The following is a 19045-nucleotide window of genomic DNA, read 5'->3' as shown; positions in this document are numbered from 1 at the left end:
ATAGTATTCCACGAAGATTACCTTTCCAGAAATATTAAAAAAATAATTCCCTTTTGAATATCTTGAGAATTCTCAGCGGGGAAGTTAGAAATATTATTAGAACTACCTACTTACAAAAATTCTAATAAAAAATAGATTCCGAGCAATAAATAAGTAAAACTATTCCAATATTCTACCACATTTAGTTTCAGATTTGTAAGAATAATAATTTTATGGTAATGATTTGTAAATTTATTATAAGTTGGAGCCTAGAGGATTTTTCCAACAGCCACGCACTCGTTATAGGCCAGCAACAAATTGTTGTATTGCATTAAGACAACTCAGTAGCTGTTGCCGTCCCTGGCGATCCAAGTAACCAAAAGTTCCTTCAAAAGTACGTGTTTTGCTTAACCAACTTGACAAGCTGCTTAAACGAAAATCACATTAAAAAAAAACTTCGATGTCCTGGGGATTGTTGATTTTTTAAGTACCTACATATTATTGTGGCAGCAGTGCGAGTGCGGGAAAATTGCTTGTGGCGATACTGCTTTCACCAGATGTTGCTTATTGTCGAAAGCATTGCAAATAGAAGATGGGGACGAGGAAATAGAGGTGGCCATTTTCACTGCTTTCACGGACCCGTTCCTTCTGAAAAAGCCGACACGAAGAGAAGAAATGTTGCAGTTAAATGTAATTGAATTTAAAATTTCAACATGGTAAGAAAGCTGATGGCTTCCATCGGCCAATAAAGATCAAAGAAATTAGCGTTGTTGACTACTATGTATGACTAGAAAATTCCAGTGCAAAAACTAAATTGTTAGTAAATCGAATACTATACCTGCAGGACGCCCATGGACGCCCTCGATCATCGAAAGAAGAATTCACGTTTGGTGTACTTTTTCTCGACATATTTAAATCTCGGGTGCAATAAATTCATGGCCAAGTGGCCAGCGTATCTTGGAACCTGCGATGGTAAACACTATGTGCGTGCAAGAATGACCGCCTGCCTTGTGCAGCTCTCGATTAATCTTGATCGTGGCAAGGAAAGGATTTTTCGCATCGAATGGTGGTCCTTGGTATTTGTAGTGAATGCAGCCGAGCCACCTCGCCGGTGTACAACCGTTCCGCTGGAGTCTCTAGCTGTTCCAACAAGCATACTACCGCATCATCACCTCTTCACCGGAGTTTTCGATTCCAAAGTGAGCACAAACTGTTGATCAAAACTTGTCCTTCCAGGTAATAAAATCCATAAAATTATCTTCAATGCTGTAAGAAAAATGATGCATTCAAAACGTAATTCCGAGTCAACCGTAATTAAACAATCTTACTTGGCATCATCGTTTGCGAGTCCCAGCTAAAACCGAGGCTAAAACATTCGATTAGCACCCAGTTCCTCTAGTCGCTTGTTTTCTAACGTTTTTCACCGTCACTGAACTACTGAAAATCGGAATTTAAATTAAATTGCAAAATAAACATCTATTCAAACAAGAGCTTGAAATAAACATGGCGCACCACCGTCCACCGCTAGCTGATGTCAGGCTAAACAGTGTTGCGAGATTGAAAATTACAATTTTTATGAATGTGAAAATACATCAATTCTGTGTAATATAACACAATTTAATATAGAACCGATGGGTTGCATTTATTTGTATGTAATTTTAACTTTTCTCAGCATTAAATATTACACAAGGTGAACGTAAATAGAAAAGATGATTTAGGTTCTGTGTAATTTGAAGCGTGATGTAATATTACATTGAATCGACTTTATTTTGCATAACAAATTTTTAATTACATCGTGTATTTCAGTAAGTCGTTATGATTACGTTGATGCACATTACATTATTTTTTGCTGTGCAGCTCAATCTTATGTGTATAGATTTGGTTTTACATAGTTTACATCGTTGTACACAACCCCCATGATTATTTTGATGAAACAAACATATCATGTAAGGACCTTCAAATCTAAGGACCGTAAAGAGCAAGTTGTATATTTGAAACTGGTTGATAGACTTTTGCTTACGCGTGAAGACTCTAAGGCATTACAAAAGACAAAAGATGTAAATCTTGGCAGTGGACGAAAAGTATGTAAGTTCCCTTCTCCAAAATGGCCAACATTATGTTGGGCAGAAGAAGGGAACCCCCTCACAAAGAATAACATTTAGAGTTCCCTCTCTACACCACGGCAGGCTACTGACTGATACTTCTGCCAGTAGCTGCAGTTCTCTTTATTCAACAATAGGTATATACAATACATCCATAACAATATTTCTTAATCTATACCAAAGAGCAACTACAACTAACCGGCGCCCGCTTCTTATCCATCATCGATCTACAGCGAAGCGTCGCACACTACCTGATATTCCAACACTCCTCCTTAGTGTGCACGCCCCGCAATTCTCCTGGCTCCTTCTAACAGCGAGCCTCCCGTCCAGAGTTCCTTCTCGCCGAACAATTCCTCCCGGCCCAATCCGTTGCCCTACAAATGGCCTCTATCCGACGTTTGCACAGCACCCTCTGTTGACCAGCTCCTGAATGTTCCGACGCTCCTCCTGGACGCTGACCAGCCAGCATCCTACCGAACGTTCCAACCTCCTGATGAATGCCGTCCGCCGCTACCCAAGACTTACGTGGCTGATCCATGATCCCACTGCGCCACGCGACTTATGCGGCCGATCCATGATCCCACTGCGATAACGTCGACGGCAATAACATCCCACTAAGATGGAGAACGGGAATCGTTCCTGGGCCCATACCTGTTGGGCAGAAGAAGGAACCCTCTCACAAAGAATAACATTTAGAGTTCCTCTCTACAACACGGCAGGCTACTGACTGATACTTCTGCCAGTAGCTGCAGTTCTCTTTATTCAACAATAGGTATATACAATACATCCATAACAATATTTCTTAATCTATACCAAAGAGCAACTACAACTAACCGGCGCCCGCTTCTTATCCATCTTCGATCTACAGCGAAGCGTCGCACACATTATTCAAATAGGTTAAAATGGTAAAAGTTATGAAATTGTCAATATCTGGGTACACGGGTACCCTATCTGCCATTCACGTCTGTTTTTTGTTGGCCGCATAAGGGTAAAATTTGTTTTACAATGTGTTTAAATGTTTTTGCCTATCTTCCACGTGACATAAATTTGATCCCAAAGCTAAGATTCATGGTTTGTGTTAAGCCAGTGTTGATAATTAAGAAAATTTCTTGCAATATTGAGTAAAGCGAGATGAGCGTGCGGCCGATTATTATGAATGAACTTTACTACTAGAGGATATAAACAACCAACATCTGGCACCAATACATTACTAGTTTTCTATTTCCATGTCTAGTTGCTGAAGGGAGCAAAATCATTGCTGATATTGTCTGATTTTGTCAAAATTGCACGCGGCGAACCCTTCAGGAAAGGTACCGCCGCGCTTACTGCACCCCGTTTACTTGATTCTTATGGGTGAATAGCATTGCGGTGTATCGTTTGGCGCGGCCGTACCTTTGGACAGTGATTCGCCGCGTGAAGTTTTGTGCAAGTACCCATTTGGGAACATTACAAACGCCGCGCAGTGTATCACATCCAGAGAATCTGACAATAATAGAAATTGCTATGCCAATAGAAGAAACGTTGACCTGTTACTTTATATTAAATTTACTAAGTTTGTGGTAAAAGATATTATATTAAGTGAACACCAATCATCAAAGGATGAGCATACGAATGTATACCAGTTGAACTATACCTGTGTTTTAGTGTAATTATTCATTATTTTATTATTCAATTTGGCGAATGTCTTAGACTGCCAAGAATATGTATTTTCCCCTAATTCGATTATTTTCCAAATGTTTAGCATATTTGCAAGCGAACTAATTTAGAAAAATAAAAACTGTCCTTAAATTGCAATTGCGAAAAAGCTATATATGTTCTAGCCCTTATTTTGTGCCTTCAAACAACTCGCATGATGATAATTATACAGTTAATCCAGGAGCAAATTTTCCTTTACACATCGGGAAAATTTTCCGCCGGATTTTGGTCATTATGACGAGCGAATGATTTAAAGATTTATTGCAATCATTACATTACAATACGTTATCGAGTGCCATAGTTTCGGACACTATTATAATAAGCGAAAATGGAGAACTGTTCACACAATTTTGTGGCAACAACGAATCAACTACTCGAATTTATTCCTAATTTGAGATCGTCCATACACAAAAACAGGAATGAATAACTGTACTAAATGTACGATCAAAAATATAATTTATTGTTCTTTTGTGATTTATTTCAAAAATATAGGCATTAAAAGTAAAGTTACTGCAACTCTAATTTACTTAGCTATGTTTTCGACAAATAGATGATAACTATTGAATAACTCTGGTTTCGACTTCTTCCACGATTTCTATCCGTTCAACCACATCTGTATCATCATTCATCTCTTCATCCTGAGAAGAGTCATCAACCTTCAACTGTCCTCTAACTCCAGGCAATCTGCGGCCACCCCTTAGCCTGTTTGGTCCTTTACGATTGAATTTGTCATTCCATTGCTTGTCCTGGGGTTCCAGGCGATGTTTGTACTTGATGTGGTTCGAAAGAAAGTGGTCCCGGCTGAACTTTTCGGGACACAGCTGACATACAAAAACCTTGTCCGAGTCATCCATGTGGGACTCGTAATGCTTGATAAGCACCTGACGAGTTGTTAGCTTTTTGTCACAAATATCACACTCGTAAGGGTACAGCCCCGTGTGACGGATCTCGTGCTTGTACAATTCGGTGGTTGTGCTGAACTTCGACGAGCAGTACTTACACGCGAAATATTTCTCGGTGGTATGACTGTTCATGTGCTTTCGAAGATGGAAACTACGTTTGTAAGTTTGACCGCAAACATCACATTTGTGGCGACGATCTTCCGAATGAGAAATCATATGAGAGTACAAATTGGAAGCGGCCGGAAAAGAGACATTGCAGATTTTGCACTTGTGTTGCTTCGGGCGTTCATGTTGAACAACACAATTTCGCACCTTTGATTTGTGTTTGTATTTTTTGCCACAGATAGGGCACGGAAACTCGGCCTTGGTCTTGTGAGTGGCTATGTGTACGACGAGACTATGTTCTTGTACGAAACCTAGAAAGGAAAAAAAAATGCATGAACATAGATTATAACCGCATTTAGGTATTTGGGGCTCAAATAAACATAAAATCAATCAAATATAGATTCCGTCTCGATGAGTGTGCACGACTAGCATTTGGTAAAGCTTAACTAAAATATGTACCTAAAGAATTTTTGTTTGAACTATTATTATTTTTAATATTATGAATATCTAATTATTTAATTAATTTATCAATAATAATTATAATTGCTCTTAACTTTTTATCTATTCTGTTTTTGTTATTTTTATATATACACAAAATATTTACTTACTTTTTCCGCAAATGTCACACACGTGAACTTTGTCGTAATAAACGAACCGTTGATGACCACGTAGATCCCGGATAGTTTTGTACCTTCTATAGCAAATGTTACACTCGAACGGGCGTTCAGTGTCCTCTTCATCGTTGTAGTAGACCTTCGGTTTGTTAGCGTGTTCCTGCTGCGAGTGTAAATCTAATAGTTCTTTCGATTCGAACTGCTTCCTACATCCACAGCAACTGAAAGCATTCTTTCCAGTGTGAGATGCTTCGTGTTCAATCAGCTCTGCTAGGCTCCGTCGAGTTACGGAGCACTTAGAGCAAGCGAATAGTTTCTTATCAGCAGCGCGCTTAAGATGTTTATTGAGAAACGAATTGTTCTTGAACCGCTTATAGCACCCACCGCATTCTAAAGGATACTCTTCGGAAGGATCCACGCGATTCGGTAAGTGTTCTTGTTCCTGATGGTTGCAGAGCTCGGACATAAGAGTAAAAACTTTGGCGCAACCGCAGCATCTTATGACCGTTACAGTGACTTCTTGATCTTTTTCAACCCGACCCCTGCGGAGCTGTCGGTAGGGAAAACGTTCATGGAGTCGCTTTTCACGATGGGTTTTGAAAGATGACATGCAAACTGTGCACCGATGTCTTTTCTTTTTCTCGGTTATGTTGGCATCTGTATTATGGCAAATAGCATGGTCGTATAGTTCATCCTTCACATAGCATGAGAAACTGCAAATGCAGCATTTGTAGCGCCTATCTTTGTGAAATACATCTGAATGGTTTGTCAGACCGTTGTCCGATACAAAGTTGCAGCCGCAAAATTCACACTTTTTCAACGATTGTACATTGTTTTTCCCAGACTTATGGGCGATAACTTCCATTTGATTTGAAAACTGTGTATAACAAACATTGCATCGCACTTCAGTTTCTGATGCATCCTTTTTCGCATTAGGGCGATGAGCATGAACAGAGTGCTTCCGCAATTGCAATTCGGTTTCGAATGTAGCATCACAACCGCAGCAATGAACCTTGTCTGTCCATTCTGCAACTTCAACCTCCTCAATTTTTATATCATTTTCATCATCCTCCACCACTTCCACTAGGTACGTCTCATGATCATCTAAATACTCTATCGCGTCTTCGACGGGCTCCGAAACATGCTGTTCAGGTGACACTCCGGTAATTAGTTCTTTGGAAAGCATATCACATAACGCATCCTGGGAGGTCAGCGAGAGTTGCCGCAATTTATGGGCTTCTTCCAGGCGACAAAGACATACCGAGCAGATGTTTTTTGGAAAAGCATCGTTCTCCGATAACTGAAATTAGAGTCCGAGATTGATACAGATCAATTTGCAATTTGTTGATCATCAACGTAAAACCGTGAAACTTTTAGCCAAGACAATTAATAATCAAGGTCAATAACAAACCGAGAGATAACAATCAATGATATAAAATTTGTCAAATAATTATATATATGCGTTCTATCTTTTCTAACGAATTGATGACTTACCTTTAATCCACATATCTTTTCAAGAGATTCAGCTATTACAAATTCTGATGTTGTTTCATGCTGAAATACATTTATGTTGAAATTATCTAATTAGATATAGAGACTGAACGATTCAGAATATACTTACGTTTCCTGCTTCAAAGATGTTGATTAGCAAAAAATCCATCTCTACATTTCCACCAGTCAAACAAATCCGGCATAAATTTTCAAAACCATCCATTGCAGGCAGCAAGTAGTCTGCTTTATCCGTAGATGTTGGAAGCATACACTCTGTTTATATTTATTTACAACCGATGTGCTTTTACTACTGAAGCACATCGATTCACAACACACGAGTACACGACTGCCCTGTGATAAATACTTTGTTCGTAAAAGACACACGGAAATCCATTCATATTTGTTTATACCGTTTATACGGTTTCTACAGTTTACGCGTGTATATACGTACGTATTTTTTACCGTTTCCAAATTGCATACGAACTGACAAAACGGCAAAACAATGTCTATTGTTTAGCACTGCTATCACAACACAAGTATAGAGTCAAATCCAAAATCCATCGTATAGGGTAAATGCACCCTTAGTAGAATAAAAACCTCTGCCTACCTAAAGCAAAAATAGCTTGATTTCATACCGCAATGATATCCTTTTTGTCTTTCCCTACACAAAGCTACGAAGCAAAGTTTTATCCAGAACAATTAGGTATCAGATATTATTAGATCGATGTCTTTACATTACAGGCACTGGTACCTCCACACCACTAGTTATACCTCTACCCTCATCGCTGTAATAGTTTTTGTCCAGTAATTTCATACTGTGAGAAATCATATTTTGCGCTGGTGATTGCTTGATAAATTAGCTGTTGCAATCTCTTTATCAAAACTGCAGAAAACAAGTCATAAACTAACAGCCATATAATATAATGTAAGTAGTTAAGCCCTGTTAAATCAGGTAAAATCTGTAAATAAAACATAATAGTCTTAATAATAGGTATCGAAAACTATTGTTACAATTAATTCAATTATAATAATGTGTGTATGCTTTCCATTCCAAAATATAGCGTCTATTCGTCCACCTATCAAAAATGAGTGAATCGGGTGAAGAAACGTCAGGAAATGATTCCCCGGTTATTAAATCGCGACCAATGGCCGGGAATGAAAGTGCATCAGAGTCATCACATTCCGAACAAGAAGAAAGTACATCAGAGAGCGATCAGCAGCCAGAAACAGTTGAGAAAGCGACTGTTAAAAATAAAATACCAGTGGCAGTCGCTACCAAACCTTCAACGGCACCAAAGCCCAAAGCGGCACCACGTCCAGCCATTGCTAGAACGAAGTCATATGACGCAATGGTCTTGGATGCCATGAATGCCCTCAATGGAAATAAGAAGTCTGGTGTGTCTATAATAAGTGTTCTAAAGTATGTTCAGGCTAATATGGAAGAGCGGGACAAGTTCAAAAGAACCATGTTCAAGAAAGCCATTGACAAGGCACTGAAAACGGAAATGTTCGTCCATACTTCCGGGGTTGGAATGTCAGGATCGATCACTTTTTCCGCTGAACATAAGAAGAACCTTAAACTGGAGGAGAAAAAGCAAGCAAAGGCAGCAAAAGCTGCGGAAAAATTAGCTGCCGCAAAAGCCAAACTCAGTGCGAAATCGTCGAAGAGACCTCCAAAGCCGAAAAAACTTCACCAGGACGAAAATAACAACACTGCCCCGAAAAAAGCTGGCGCAAAGGTAAAGAAGGTTAGACTTTCCATTGCCGTTCTACCCACGGTCAAAGCGAAAGCTAAGCCAAAACCGAGAGCAGCAGCGAAGCCGAAAACAACTGCACTAAATGCAAAGGCGAATAAAGGTCCAACAAAGGCCGGCCCTTCCAAAGCTGCGGGGCCAAGCACGAAAACCGCAGCTTCCACAACCAGAGCTGCGGCTGGCAAGGGAAAGGCTGGGGCCTCAAAAACATAGATTCAGGGAAAATATTGGCCAGCTCATTTAAGCATGTTTAGGGTAAATTATTTAAATAGAATAGTAATAAACAGTTGTTGTTAAGTGATCGAATAATATGTATTAAAGTTACTCATAGATGGGATATTCATCACATATGAATTTGATTTTAATCAGAGGCATCGCGTCATCAATCTTTCAACCTGTACTGCAGCACTGCTTGATTAAATTATTTAATATTTCGGGAAAACATATACATATATAATAGGGACCTGAAATTACACATCCGATATAAACGATTCATCTTCCAGCGTCTCTCGAACATCCCTCAAATATTTGCGTTTTGCGTTCCGTCTATCTGCTTCCCATTTTTCGAAAATAATAGTCTAAACTTTTTTCAATTAATAATTATTGTATTTTAATTTATTCCTTGGATTAATATTCAGGAAAGGTCAAATATCGAACAGTTTTCGTTCATCATGGACATTTGCTCTTATCAACTATTAATAGGGGACCAGAGGGCATTATGAACACCCGGGGCAGATTGGACACCCCCAATATTCTTTTTAATTCAATCAGTTTTCTACTTTCAATGCAGCGAACTGATTCTATAACATTCCCCAGAAAACCACTCCCAAACTTTGGTAAACCCAACCATATCTTAGTTTACTTCAACCAAAATTTAAGGTTGAATTATGCACAAGCAAAATTAGAGTTTAATTCAACCATGTTCGTTGGTTGAAACAAAAACAAATTCAATGTTGATAATTTGGCAGCTCATTAGTTGAAATAAACAAACTTTAGTTTAAAACAACTAATTTGTTGGTTGTTTCATTTGACAGCTTCCGAAACAACTAAAAATATTGGTTGATTTAAACCAGAAAAAGAAATTTGAATCAACCATATTCTAGGTTAATACAATAAATGAAATGGTTGAAACAACCAACCAGTTTATAGGGGAGTTTCTTTCTATTTTAATTAAATAAAAATGAAACAAAGTCATTTTAGAAATTTATTCGTAAATAGCGCAAAATAAAGTAAAAAAAGTTCTACACACTTTTTTCCAAATAAAGGATGTTTAACGATTACCAGCTTCTTAGGCTCTGTCTCATTTGGAGAATTAAACTTAAAAGTGACAGTTCAAAAATTAGCAAATAACCCGGTCATAAGAATGGCTGATGCTACCAGGGGGGGAGTAAGCCTGTCATCCACGAACAAATCAAGCCTACCTAAGATGTATTATCCGGGCCTCGCCGCTTGGGAAAGGCGGGCCACCCCGCTTGGCAAGTGTAACATTTTTCGAACTGGCATCTTGTAGGATATTGGTTAACCTACACTACTGCTGACTAACGAAAAAATTGTGGGATTGTTTATTTACATTTGCTTCATACTACATGCAGAGGAGGCGCGATGCACCGCATATTACCCCCCTGGATGCTACCCAGCAATTCCAATAAGACATCGATGCAAAATGATTCGATTTCTGTCAAAAGTAATCTTGCTCTGCGAGCAGGGTTATTTGATAATTATTGAAATGTCACTTTTAAGTTTAATTTCAGTTTAATTCTCCAAATGAGACAGACCCTTAATAGCACAAAATCTCCATCTGCATACATTTCGTCACGTTCTCGGCACTCAGATTACAAAGCTGTTTCAAAGTAGTCAACATATGCTTTAACGCTAATCTGGAATGTATTATATATATATATATATATATATATATATATATATATATATATATATATATATATTGTCTTTTAGCAAATTGAAAATCGTAGATCGCCAAATAACTTACTTGGAAAATTGCATATCAAATTAGTAGCATCTCACCTACAAGCAGCACCGCCACATAAATATGTGACTCTGTGAAATGATCTGCTTCCAATAAAAAAGATAGAATTGAATTCAAGCATGCTCATTCTTTTTGATTATGTTTACATACCTGGATATTATTTATGAGTGAAAACCTGCGTGAATTCTGAATAAACATCCCAACAAACAACGACAAGCTACAAATAAGCATCTAGGTTGAATTATTGTTTATTTGTGATCTTTGTAGCTGAATAAAATGGATGCTGAATAATTTGCTAGACAGATTTCATTTCAGCATTTAATCTAACTAATATTCGACATGGCCTATTTATTTGTTTACTACCTTTATTTGAAGTCGAACTTACGTTTTCGTTTTATCACATTTCAGCACATTGGGAAGTTAACAATGTACTGAACTAATGATTTTTAAAGTTCTCTGTTCAACTATGATGTGATGCTCTGAAAGGGTGGTCGATTTGAGTTTGAATAGTTCGTTAATAAGCCGGCATTAGACACCCTTCTTAACCTTTGTCCTTCTGAACCATTGGATTTCAAATTTATCTGATCTATCGTACAGTGGGAAAAAACATGCTTTTTCAGTTTGAGAAAAAATCTGGATTCTAGATCTGGGAAATTTGATTTATAGAAAATAATGATTTATTTTCAAGACATGCTTTTATTTTCGTGATTTATTAAACTGTCGGAGATTATAACGAACAAAACTGCTGGAGCAATAAAAAAACCATGCATTAATGCGGAACTAAATTTACTAAAAGCCGGACATAACGCCGTTGAATAACATCGGAAAATTATTGAATCTTTGATGTGTGGAATCCCAATATTATCGCATGGATGTTGATCTTTATTGCGGCGAAATAATTGAAATTATCTTAGCATTTGACAATCATATCGCAACCGATTATCAAGAGATTCTGAGGAAGGCCGAATATACATTGATTTTATTTTCATAAATTCATAAATAGCATTGGGGACGGATTTTATTTTATCGTTTATCGACATTATTTTACGTATTTTTCCTAGTGTGCGATGGTTATGACTGGTTGAACAATGGTTGAAATAAAAATTGTACAGTTATTAACAAACTGTAGTTTGACAGATCGACTTATTGAATAAAAGTCCAATTATGATTCATATTCAGCAATAAGATTATTTATGTTATGCATTGAGTGAGCCATATCTAACAAATCAAGGATGGCGCGGATGACAACGTTACCGGCGGATGATCAAATGGCAGCAGTTCGAGACCCGATTTAGGAAAATTTTAAAATGATTATATGAAAATAGCAATTGCTTCAAAATACGTTCATTGAAGATCTTACTGATGTTACCTTCTATGCGTTATTATTTTCGAAGAATTCACATGTAGCTGAATTGAGGCTTAGTAAAATGCTTATTTAAGGGTTAAACGAATCAGTTAATAAAGTTGTTTTTCAAAATGAGATGATGTAGTTGTATAACTTCGCCAAAATTGTGTGAACAATGCTTGAACAGAAGTTGTGATAAGAAATAGTACAGACATAATTCAACACAGCGCTGAATTAAATCATCACACTGATGTTAGTTCAACTAGTGAATGTTTGTTGGGATATTGTCGGCGTAGCACCAAGTTAGAATTCGGAAGTAGGGACTTCCGAACCGAACTTTCTTCCGAAGTTTTATTTGTCAAACTAATTGATGCGTTGTTTAGCGCATCTTTAGGCGAATCCAGCGCACTACTTCCGAAGTTGGGAAATTTGCCTGTATCTGGAGAAAAATCCAACTTCGGTATAAAAAGCGGTATAAATTTATTCCGGATAGACAATATTAACTAAGAGTATCGAAGAATATACTTCAACATGAAAACATGGAAAACGTTATACGACAATGAAAAACAAATGGGCTCAGAAACTAGTTTGTTTTGAACTAAATTTTAGTTTGGTTTTCGCATAACTTAAATCACAGGTTGATTCAACATGTTGTCAACGATTGAATCAAACTAAATCTCTGGTTTATATTCATCACCCGGTTGTCAAAATAAACAACCCATATTATAGTTTAAACAAACAAAGTGAAGGTTGGAAACAACTAATATTTCAGTTTGAAACAATCAATAACATTGATATTTTGACATAAAAGCATTAGGTAGAAACAACCAAGCTATTAGCATTGCTTCAGACAAAAACTCGGGTTTGAAACAATAAAAAGCAACTTAGAAACAACCAACTTATTGGTTTGAAAAACAACCAAAATGTTGGTTGTTTCAATTTAGCTGAGTTTTTCTCCGTGCCAGAATGTACCATTCCCCAAAAAACTACACACTTAAAATAAATCGCCGACTTCGGTAAAATTTTACCGAAATCTCGGTAAATTATTTTACTGATTTTCGGTGATTTTGACAGTTGAGCAATGGAAAAAATTACAAAAAATCTGTAAATTAATTTACCGAACAGTTCAGCGGTTGAGATTTCGGTAAAATTTACCGAATACTGTAAAATGAGCTAAGTGTGTATTTCCCAGAATGAAACATTCCCCCGAAAACCATTCCCCAGAATGCACTATATCCCAGAATTTTTTTTCATACATTTAAAACGATTCTTGCAATGAAGAAAAAAGATTTTGGCAACTAAAAAACTGGAATGAAAAGAATGGCTCGGGAAAAAAACTACAAAGAAGTACAGTTCAATCTGATATAATATACTTTTCCCATGATCTTGGTTCGCTTGATAACATGTACAATGCGCGCCGCAATACTTTCTGTTTCGACGGCATGTTAAGCAATGCTGGAGTAAAATTGTGTATCATATTTCTGTGAAAGCATTATTATTCTGATAGAAAAGTATTGAAGTCATTCCATTTTTTTAGGTTGCCACCCGTTATAAGCCTAAACGATTCTATAACATTCCCCACAAAACCATACCCCAGAAAACCATTCCCCAGGAAACCGTTCCCCAGAAAACCACTCCCCAGAATGTACCATTCCCCAGAAAACCAATTCCCAGAATGAAACATTTCCCCGAAAACCATTCCCCAGAATGCACCATATCCCAGAATTTTTTCATACCTTTAAAAAGATTCCTGCAATGAAGAAAAAAGATTTTGGCAACTAAAAAACTAGAATAAAAAGAACGGCTCGGGAAAAAACTACAAAGAAGTACAGTTCAATCTGATATAATAGATTATGTTATACAAAGAGATGCCCTTAGTCATCAAACTTGGACTAATGAATATTAGCATATGGTCCATGGTTCGCCGTGCGGCGCAGCTTAGTTTTGCTGGTATGACATGACCGCTGGAAGGCTCTGCCACATCGAATTTTGAAATACTGCTTGTGATCCTGCTTATAAGTATACAATAGAGCTTAGTTGACCAGAAAATGCTATGACAGTTTTCGCAACATTTTCACGCTTAAAATGTTCGACTTTTGTCGTACTTTTCCCATGGTCATGGTTCACTTGATAAAGTGTAGGGGAAGGGGGGGCAATATGCCCTACACTCTTAGATAGCATTACCTAAAATTACATTATTTTTTTACCTAAAATTAGGTAATGGATGTTAACTACAAATATCGTTATAAATTAGCGATAATTATCGTTAATTTTTACCGACTTTTAGGTATTTGGTATTTTCAGAAGATGTCGTTATTTTTTACCTAGAAGTAGATATTTCTGGTGTTTGTCAAAAAAGCGTTGCTCTGTTTCATACAATTTCCTGTTCTTCCTTGTTTTCGGGATTATTTAACAAAAAATACGGTAAGTGTTCGCTCGTTTAGAGCCAATTTAAAAGCGCACTATTGTGGATATTTTGTATATTTACAGTGATCTGGAAATGAGGACCCTGATTTATTAGTATCGTTTCCTCAACAGGAATATTCCCCGCAGATCAGTGCTCTTTAGGTATCAGTAGCTGCGAGTTTTCGGCTAGCACGAACATACAAGCCATTAAATAGTCGAGAAAATTCTGCAACCAAAAAAATCTTGGACCGGATCGGGATCCGGACCCAGTCATCTGCAGCATGGTCTACGGCGTACGTCATAAACCGCTGAGCAACGGAACATCTGTTTTCGGGTATTTAGGAAGTGTTCACTGCTTCCTCAGCCAAATGTATTGCATAGGCATAGTAAATTTCCAATTAATGGTTGTGAAAATGGTTATAGAATACTAAGTTAAAATCAGGCCAAGTTCCTGTTGGAAGAGCTAACTACATAGTGTCATAGTATATTATCTAGCTGTGATGAAAATGATTATGGGGAAGTTTGATCAGAATAAATGGTTTTGCTTGTGGTTTTTATTCTATGTTGATAAAGAGCTCCAGTCACGACTGCTCGTGATAGTACATAGTGAAAATATGCTCTTGATGCTATAATATTATTGCTATTGAAAATAAAAATAATACTTAACGGAACAATTTAGTTTTATTTTAAACAAAACAATAAATATAAACCTAATTGTAGGTAATTTTTAACGTTTTTGCAAAACCAAAACAAACATTAAAAACCTATTTTTCGGTAAAAAGTAACGATCGGAGATCGGTAATTTTTAACGATATTTCTTGCTCACCATCATTACCTAACTTTAGGTAATCGATGATTACCTACATTTTAGGTATGTGCACTTTAGTTCGATTATCGGTATTTTTTACCGACTTTTAGATACTCCTATCTAAGCGTGTAGCTAAGCAAACACTGCTCTATTGTCTTATTTGTAACGGGGTATTTTTACATTATGCATCAGTTAAACAAGATAGCTAGTTGATGCCATTCAAAAATTGTCAAAAATCTCAATCATATTGATAATATTGACATTTCAAAAAAGTGGTGATATTTTGTTGCGGGAAAACTCATGAGGCAAAACGCCTTTCAGCTGGCGGCTCCTAGGGAACAAAGTACCACGCGTCGGCGAATCAGCATTCTAGTATGGATAGTCCGTGGAGACGCAAGTACTTTGTAGGTTATAGCCACTAGGGCGTTTTGCCTCGCCAAAATGTTAGATGTTTCTTCAAAATGTGCACTGAAAATAATCTACACACTAGAATAATGTTCTTTTGAACGTGAATCTAACGTGTTTTTTCACTGTGAATTTTCACTAGTGATACACGTTATACTTTTAAGAAATGAATTTGAATCCACACCACTAGTTATCACTGCCGAAATTAACGTGTTTAGAACATCGATCTAGTTGACGATCGATTTAAGAAATTAACATCATGGCGCCTGCCTGAAGTTTAGTTTAAACGATTTTTTTGAAGGATTGCATTTCCTGGCTGCTGGATCCGCTGCTTAAAGTATTCCAGTGCTCTCTCGCTAGTGGAATTTTTCCCGTGTCTTGGAAAATGGCCGAGATGTTTCCTGTGCACAAAAAAGGAAACAAACGCGACATCAACAATTACAGGGGAATCACTTCGCTCTGTGTTATATCAAAGCTTTTTGAATTGACTGTTATGGAATCACTAAATGCTCACTGCAAGCAGTATATAAACGCCGATCAACATGGTTACACCGCTGGACGCTCTACAACATCTAATCTGCTTTGCTTAACGTCATACATAACTGATCAAATGATTACTCGGACCCAAACGGACGTAATATACACAGATTTATCCGCAGCATTCGACAAACTGAACCACAAAATCTCCATTGCAAAACTTGATAGATTAGGTGTCGGTGGAAACGTCCTGAATTGGTTTCGTTCATATCTCTCTGAGCGAAGACTTACCGTTGCTTTGGATGACTTTCGGTCAACTATTTTCAGTGCAACATCCGGTATACCACAAGGCAGCCATCTTGGACCGCTCATATTCCTCCTGTACTTTAACGACGTCCATCATGTCATCAAAAGTCCGAGATTAACTTTCGCAGATGACTTAAAAATGTTTTTGTGCATCAGGTCACTCGATGACTGCAAATTTCTCCAGGATCAGATTAACGCCTTTGCGGATTGGTGCTCCATCAATAGATTGGTAGTGAATCCTGCTAAATGCACGGTCATTACCTTCTCCCGGAAAAACAGAATATTGATTTTGACTACAAGCTACACGACACAACTATAGAACGCGTTCACAGTGTTAAAGACCTTGGCGTCCTATTGGATTCGCAGCTGACTTTCGGGAATCACATCTCAAGTGTCGTGGACAAAGCCTCCAGAGCTCTTGGATGTATCTTTAAAATTGCAAGAAACTTCTCTGACGTATATTGTCTAAAATCTCTGTATTGCTCACTTGTACGTTCCACCCTCGAATACTGTTCCGCGGTCTGGAACCCTAATTACAACAATGCTGCTGAACGGATAGAATCTATTCAACGTCGTTTCTTGCGCTTCGCCCTCCGCAGGTTACCTTGGAATAACCCACTCCAGTTGCCAAGTTACGAAAGCCGATGTCAGCTTATCGGTCTCGAACCTCTGAGTACTCGACGAAATGTATGCCGAGCTATGACTGTGGCCGATGTGTTGCAGGGCAGGATCGACTGTGGAACCATCTTGCAACAAATCAACATCGGCGTACAACCCCGACCGCTGCGTAATAATATAATGCTTCGCCTACCGATCCGTCGTACTAACTACGGATGTGGCAATGCTCTCCATGGCCTACAACGAGTTTTCAACAGAGTGGCGGCGATGTTCGACTTCCACTTAACAAGGAATGTGCTACGGAGGAGATTCTATATTGTACTCAGTGATCGAGGTCATTGACGCAGCATTAAAGCTTAGAGTGTTATTTTTTTCTGACTAATATGTGATGTTCAATTTGTTCGTAACGAATCTTATTTATTATATACATATTTTTTTTTTACACATCATTGGTCTGTAGTCTGTTGGTGTTATATTTAAATAAACAAAGATTTAGTTAGTTATTAAATTCAGCATTACAAAGTTATAATATATTCTATTAGCATAAGGTAAGTTTAAGCTTCCGTTCGTATTTTTGGAAAATATGTTGAAGAATAATTTACTTCACAGGTCAGCATCTACTCAGCCATATATCAGTTCTATTTGAATCCCTTGTGACCAGCCACATCGAGTCAACGTTAAATATTTGTCCGGCAAAACCTCTATCGTAATGCAGTGAGACGGCCACGGAAAAGGTATGTCTGGCCAGCCAGCTCAAAATTTCCAACAAACTCCTGCCGCTGCCAATTCTTCGCTGCATTAGATTACATCATGTGAGCTATACTGTTTACCACTGTCAGTGTTTAGAAAAAAATATTATTTAATAAGCTGGTCAATAAATTATTCGTCAATATATTACATGCATTGTTTTATTGATGTTTATCTACGATTTGCCTTATGTTAGGATTAAATCCTAAAACGCTTCCTTTCATTTTATCAACGAGAGCAATCCATATAAATTTAACGTGTTTCGCATTTCAATTCATGTTGTTTTCCAATAATATCACGCGTTACATGTTTTGACATATGCGACTGGAAATACACGTTACTTCCACATTCTTTTCACTAAGTGCAGATTCATGTGTGAAACCAGTAGTATGAACGTTTATATTATTTTCAGTGTGGAAATTTTTGGTTTTTCCGACCTTCCCATGCACCATTTTGAAACTTTCTTCGCCCATCCTACATAATTTTAGATCTAGTTTTGTTACGGACATATTAATGACGGTAAATATGAGGGAAACCACAAAAGGCGTTTTGCATCGGGGGGGCGTTTTGGGGCCTCTTCCCCTACAATGCGCGCCGCAATACTTCCTGTTTCGACGGCATGTTGAAAGGATTCATTCACATAAAGTAATATTTCGGCGAAAGCATTATTATTGTGAGCCGCAATCAGTCATTGAAAAAAATGACCTTATTATATTCAAATGTGTGCTTTTCTAGAAGCGTTCAATAATGATTCACCTTATTTCCGGCAAATGCTTATAGTAAGCGGGAATTCATATCTATTCATATGTACATGGGACAGTTATGCGTGTAACGGCAGTATTTTTTTTTAAATTTTGTTCAGTGAAACTGTAGATTTTTATTAGTGCAGATAAATTCATATTTTAAAATAAGGCATCATCCACTTCAAGACAAAATTTTCAAAACGACTTATCTGCTTTTGTAAGCAAAGATTCAAATGACGATTTGACGAATCTGATAGCTCCCACGCAAACCAACACCATCAACAGGTAGCGGAAGCCTTCACCTACCTATTGATGGTGTTAGTTTGCGTGGGAGAGCTATCAGATTCGTCAAATCGTCGTTTGAATCTTTGTTTACAAAAGCCACAAAAGCAGATAAATCGTTTTGAAAATTTTGTCTTGACTTGTTTGCTACTTTGCTATTTGAAAGAAGGCGTATTTCAGGCAAATGTGTGAGTCAAAAAAATGTATCACTCATTTGCCCTTTTCCGAGCAAATGCGCGTTTTAAAAGAAGGAATCATTGACTTAATTGCCTTATTCCGGGC

At 37.6% G+C, this 19045-nt stretch overlaps 3 protein-coding genes across 3 annotated transcripts; 2 read left to right on the top strand and 1 right to left on the bottom strand.

Moving 5' to 3' along the window:
• Window positions 1-480: 480 nt before the first annotated feature.
• On the top strand, window positions 481-1242 carry LOC134216403 (uncharacterized). Its single transcript, XM_062695300.1, has 2 exons — window positions 481-695; window positions 824-1242. The coding sequence occupies exons 1-2, from the start codon at window positions 655-657 to the stop codon at window positions 1194-1196; spliced, it is 414 nt and encodes a 137-aa protein (XP_062551284.1). The 5' UTR covers window positions 481-654; the 3' UTR covers window positions 1197-1242.
• Window positions 1243-4215: 2973 nt separating this feature from the next.
• Window positions 4216-7399, bottom strand: LOC134212289 (zinc finger protein 271-like). The gene is made up of 4 exons (XM_062690002.1): window positions 7019-7399; window positions 6892-6951; window positions 5392-6697; window positions 4216-5094 (listed from the first exon to the last, which is right to left on the bottom strand). The coding sequence occupies exons 1-4, from the start codon at window positions 7154-7156 to the stop codon at window positions 4334-4336; spliced, it is 2265 nt and encodes a 754-aa protein (XP_062545986.1). The 5' UTR covers window positions 7157-7399; the 3' UTR covers window positions 4216-4333.
• Window positions 7400-7634: 235 nt separating this feature from the next.
• LOC134212288 (histone H1E-like) lies at window positions 7635-8985 on the top strand. The gene is made up of 2 exons (XM_062690001.1): window positions 7635-7813; window positions 7950-8985. The coding sequence occupies exon 2, from the start codon at window positions 7974-7976 to the stop codon at window positions 8853-8855; it is 882 nt and encodes a 293-aa protein (XP_062545985.1). The 5' UTR covers window positions 7635-7813; window positions 7950-7973; the 3' UTR covers window positions 8856-8985.
• Window positions 8986-19045: the final 10060 nt, after the last annotated feature.

Source organism: Armigeres subalbatus, chromosome 2 (genome assembly GCF_024139115.2).
Source record: "Armigeres subalbatus isolate Guangzhou_Male chromosome 2, GZ_Asu_2, whole genome shotgun sequence".
Lineage (NCBI taxonomy): Eukaryota > Metazoa > Arthropoda > Insecta > Diptera > Culicidae > Armigeres > Armigeres subalbatus.
Note: the sequence above shows the minus strand (reverse complement) of the source record. Positions and strands in the feature narration are given on the sequence as shown.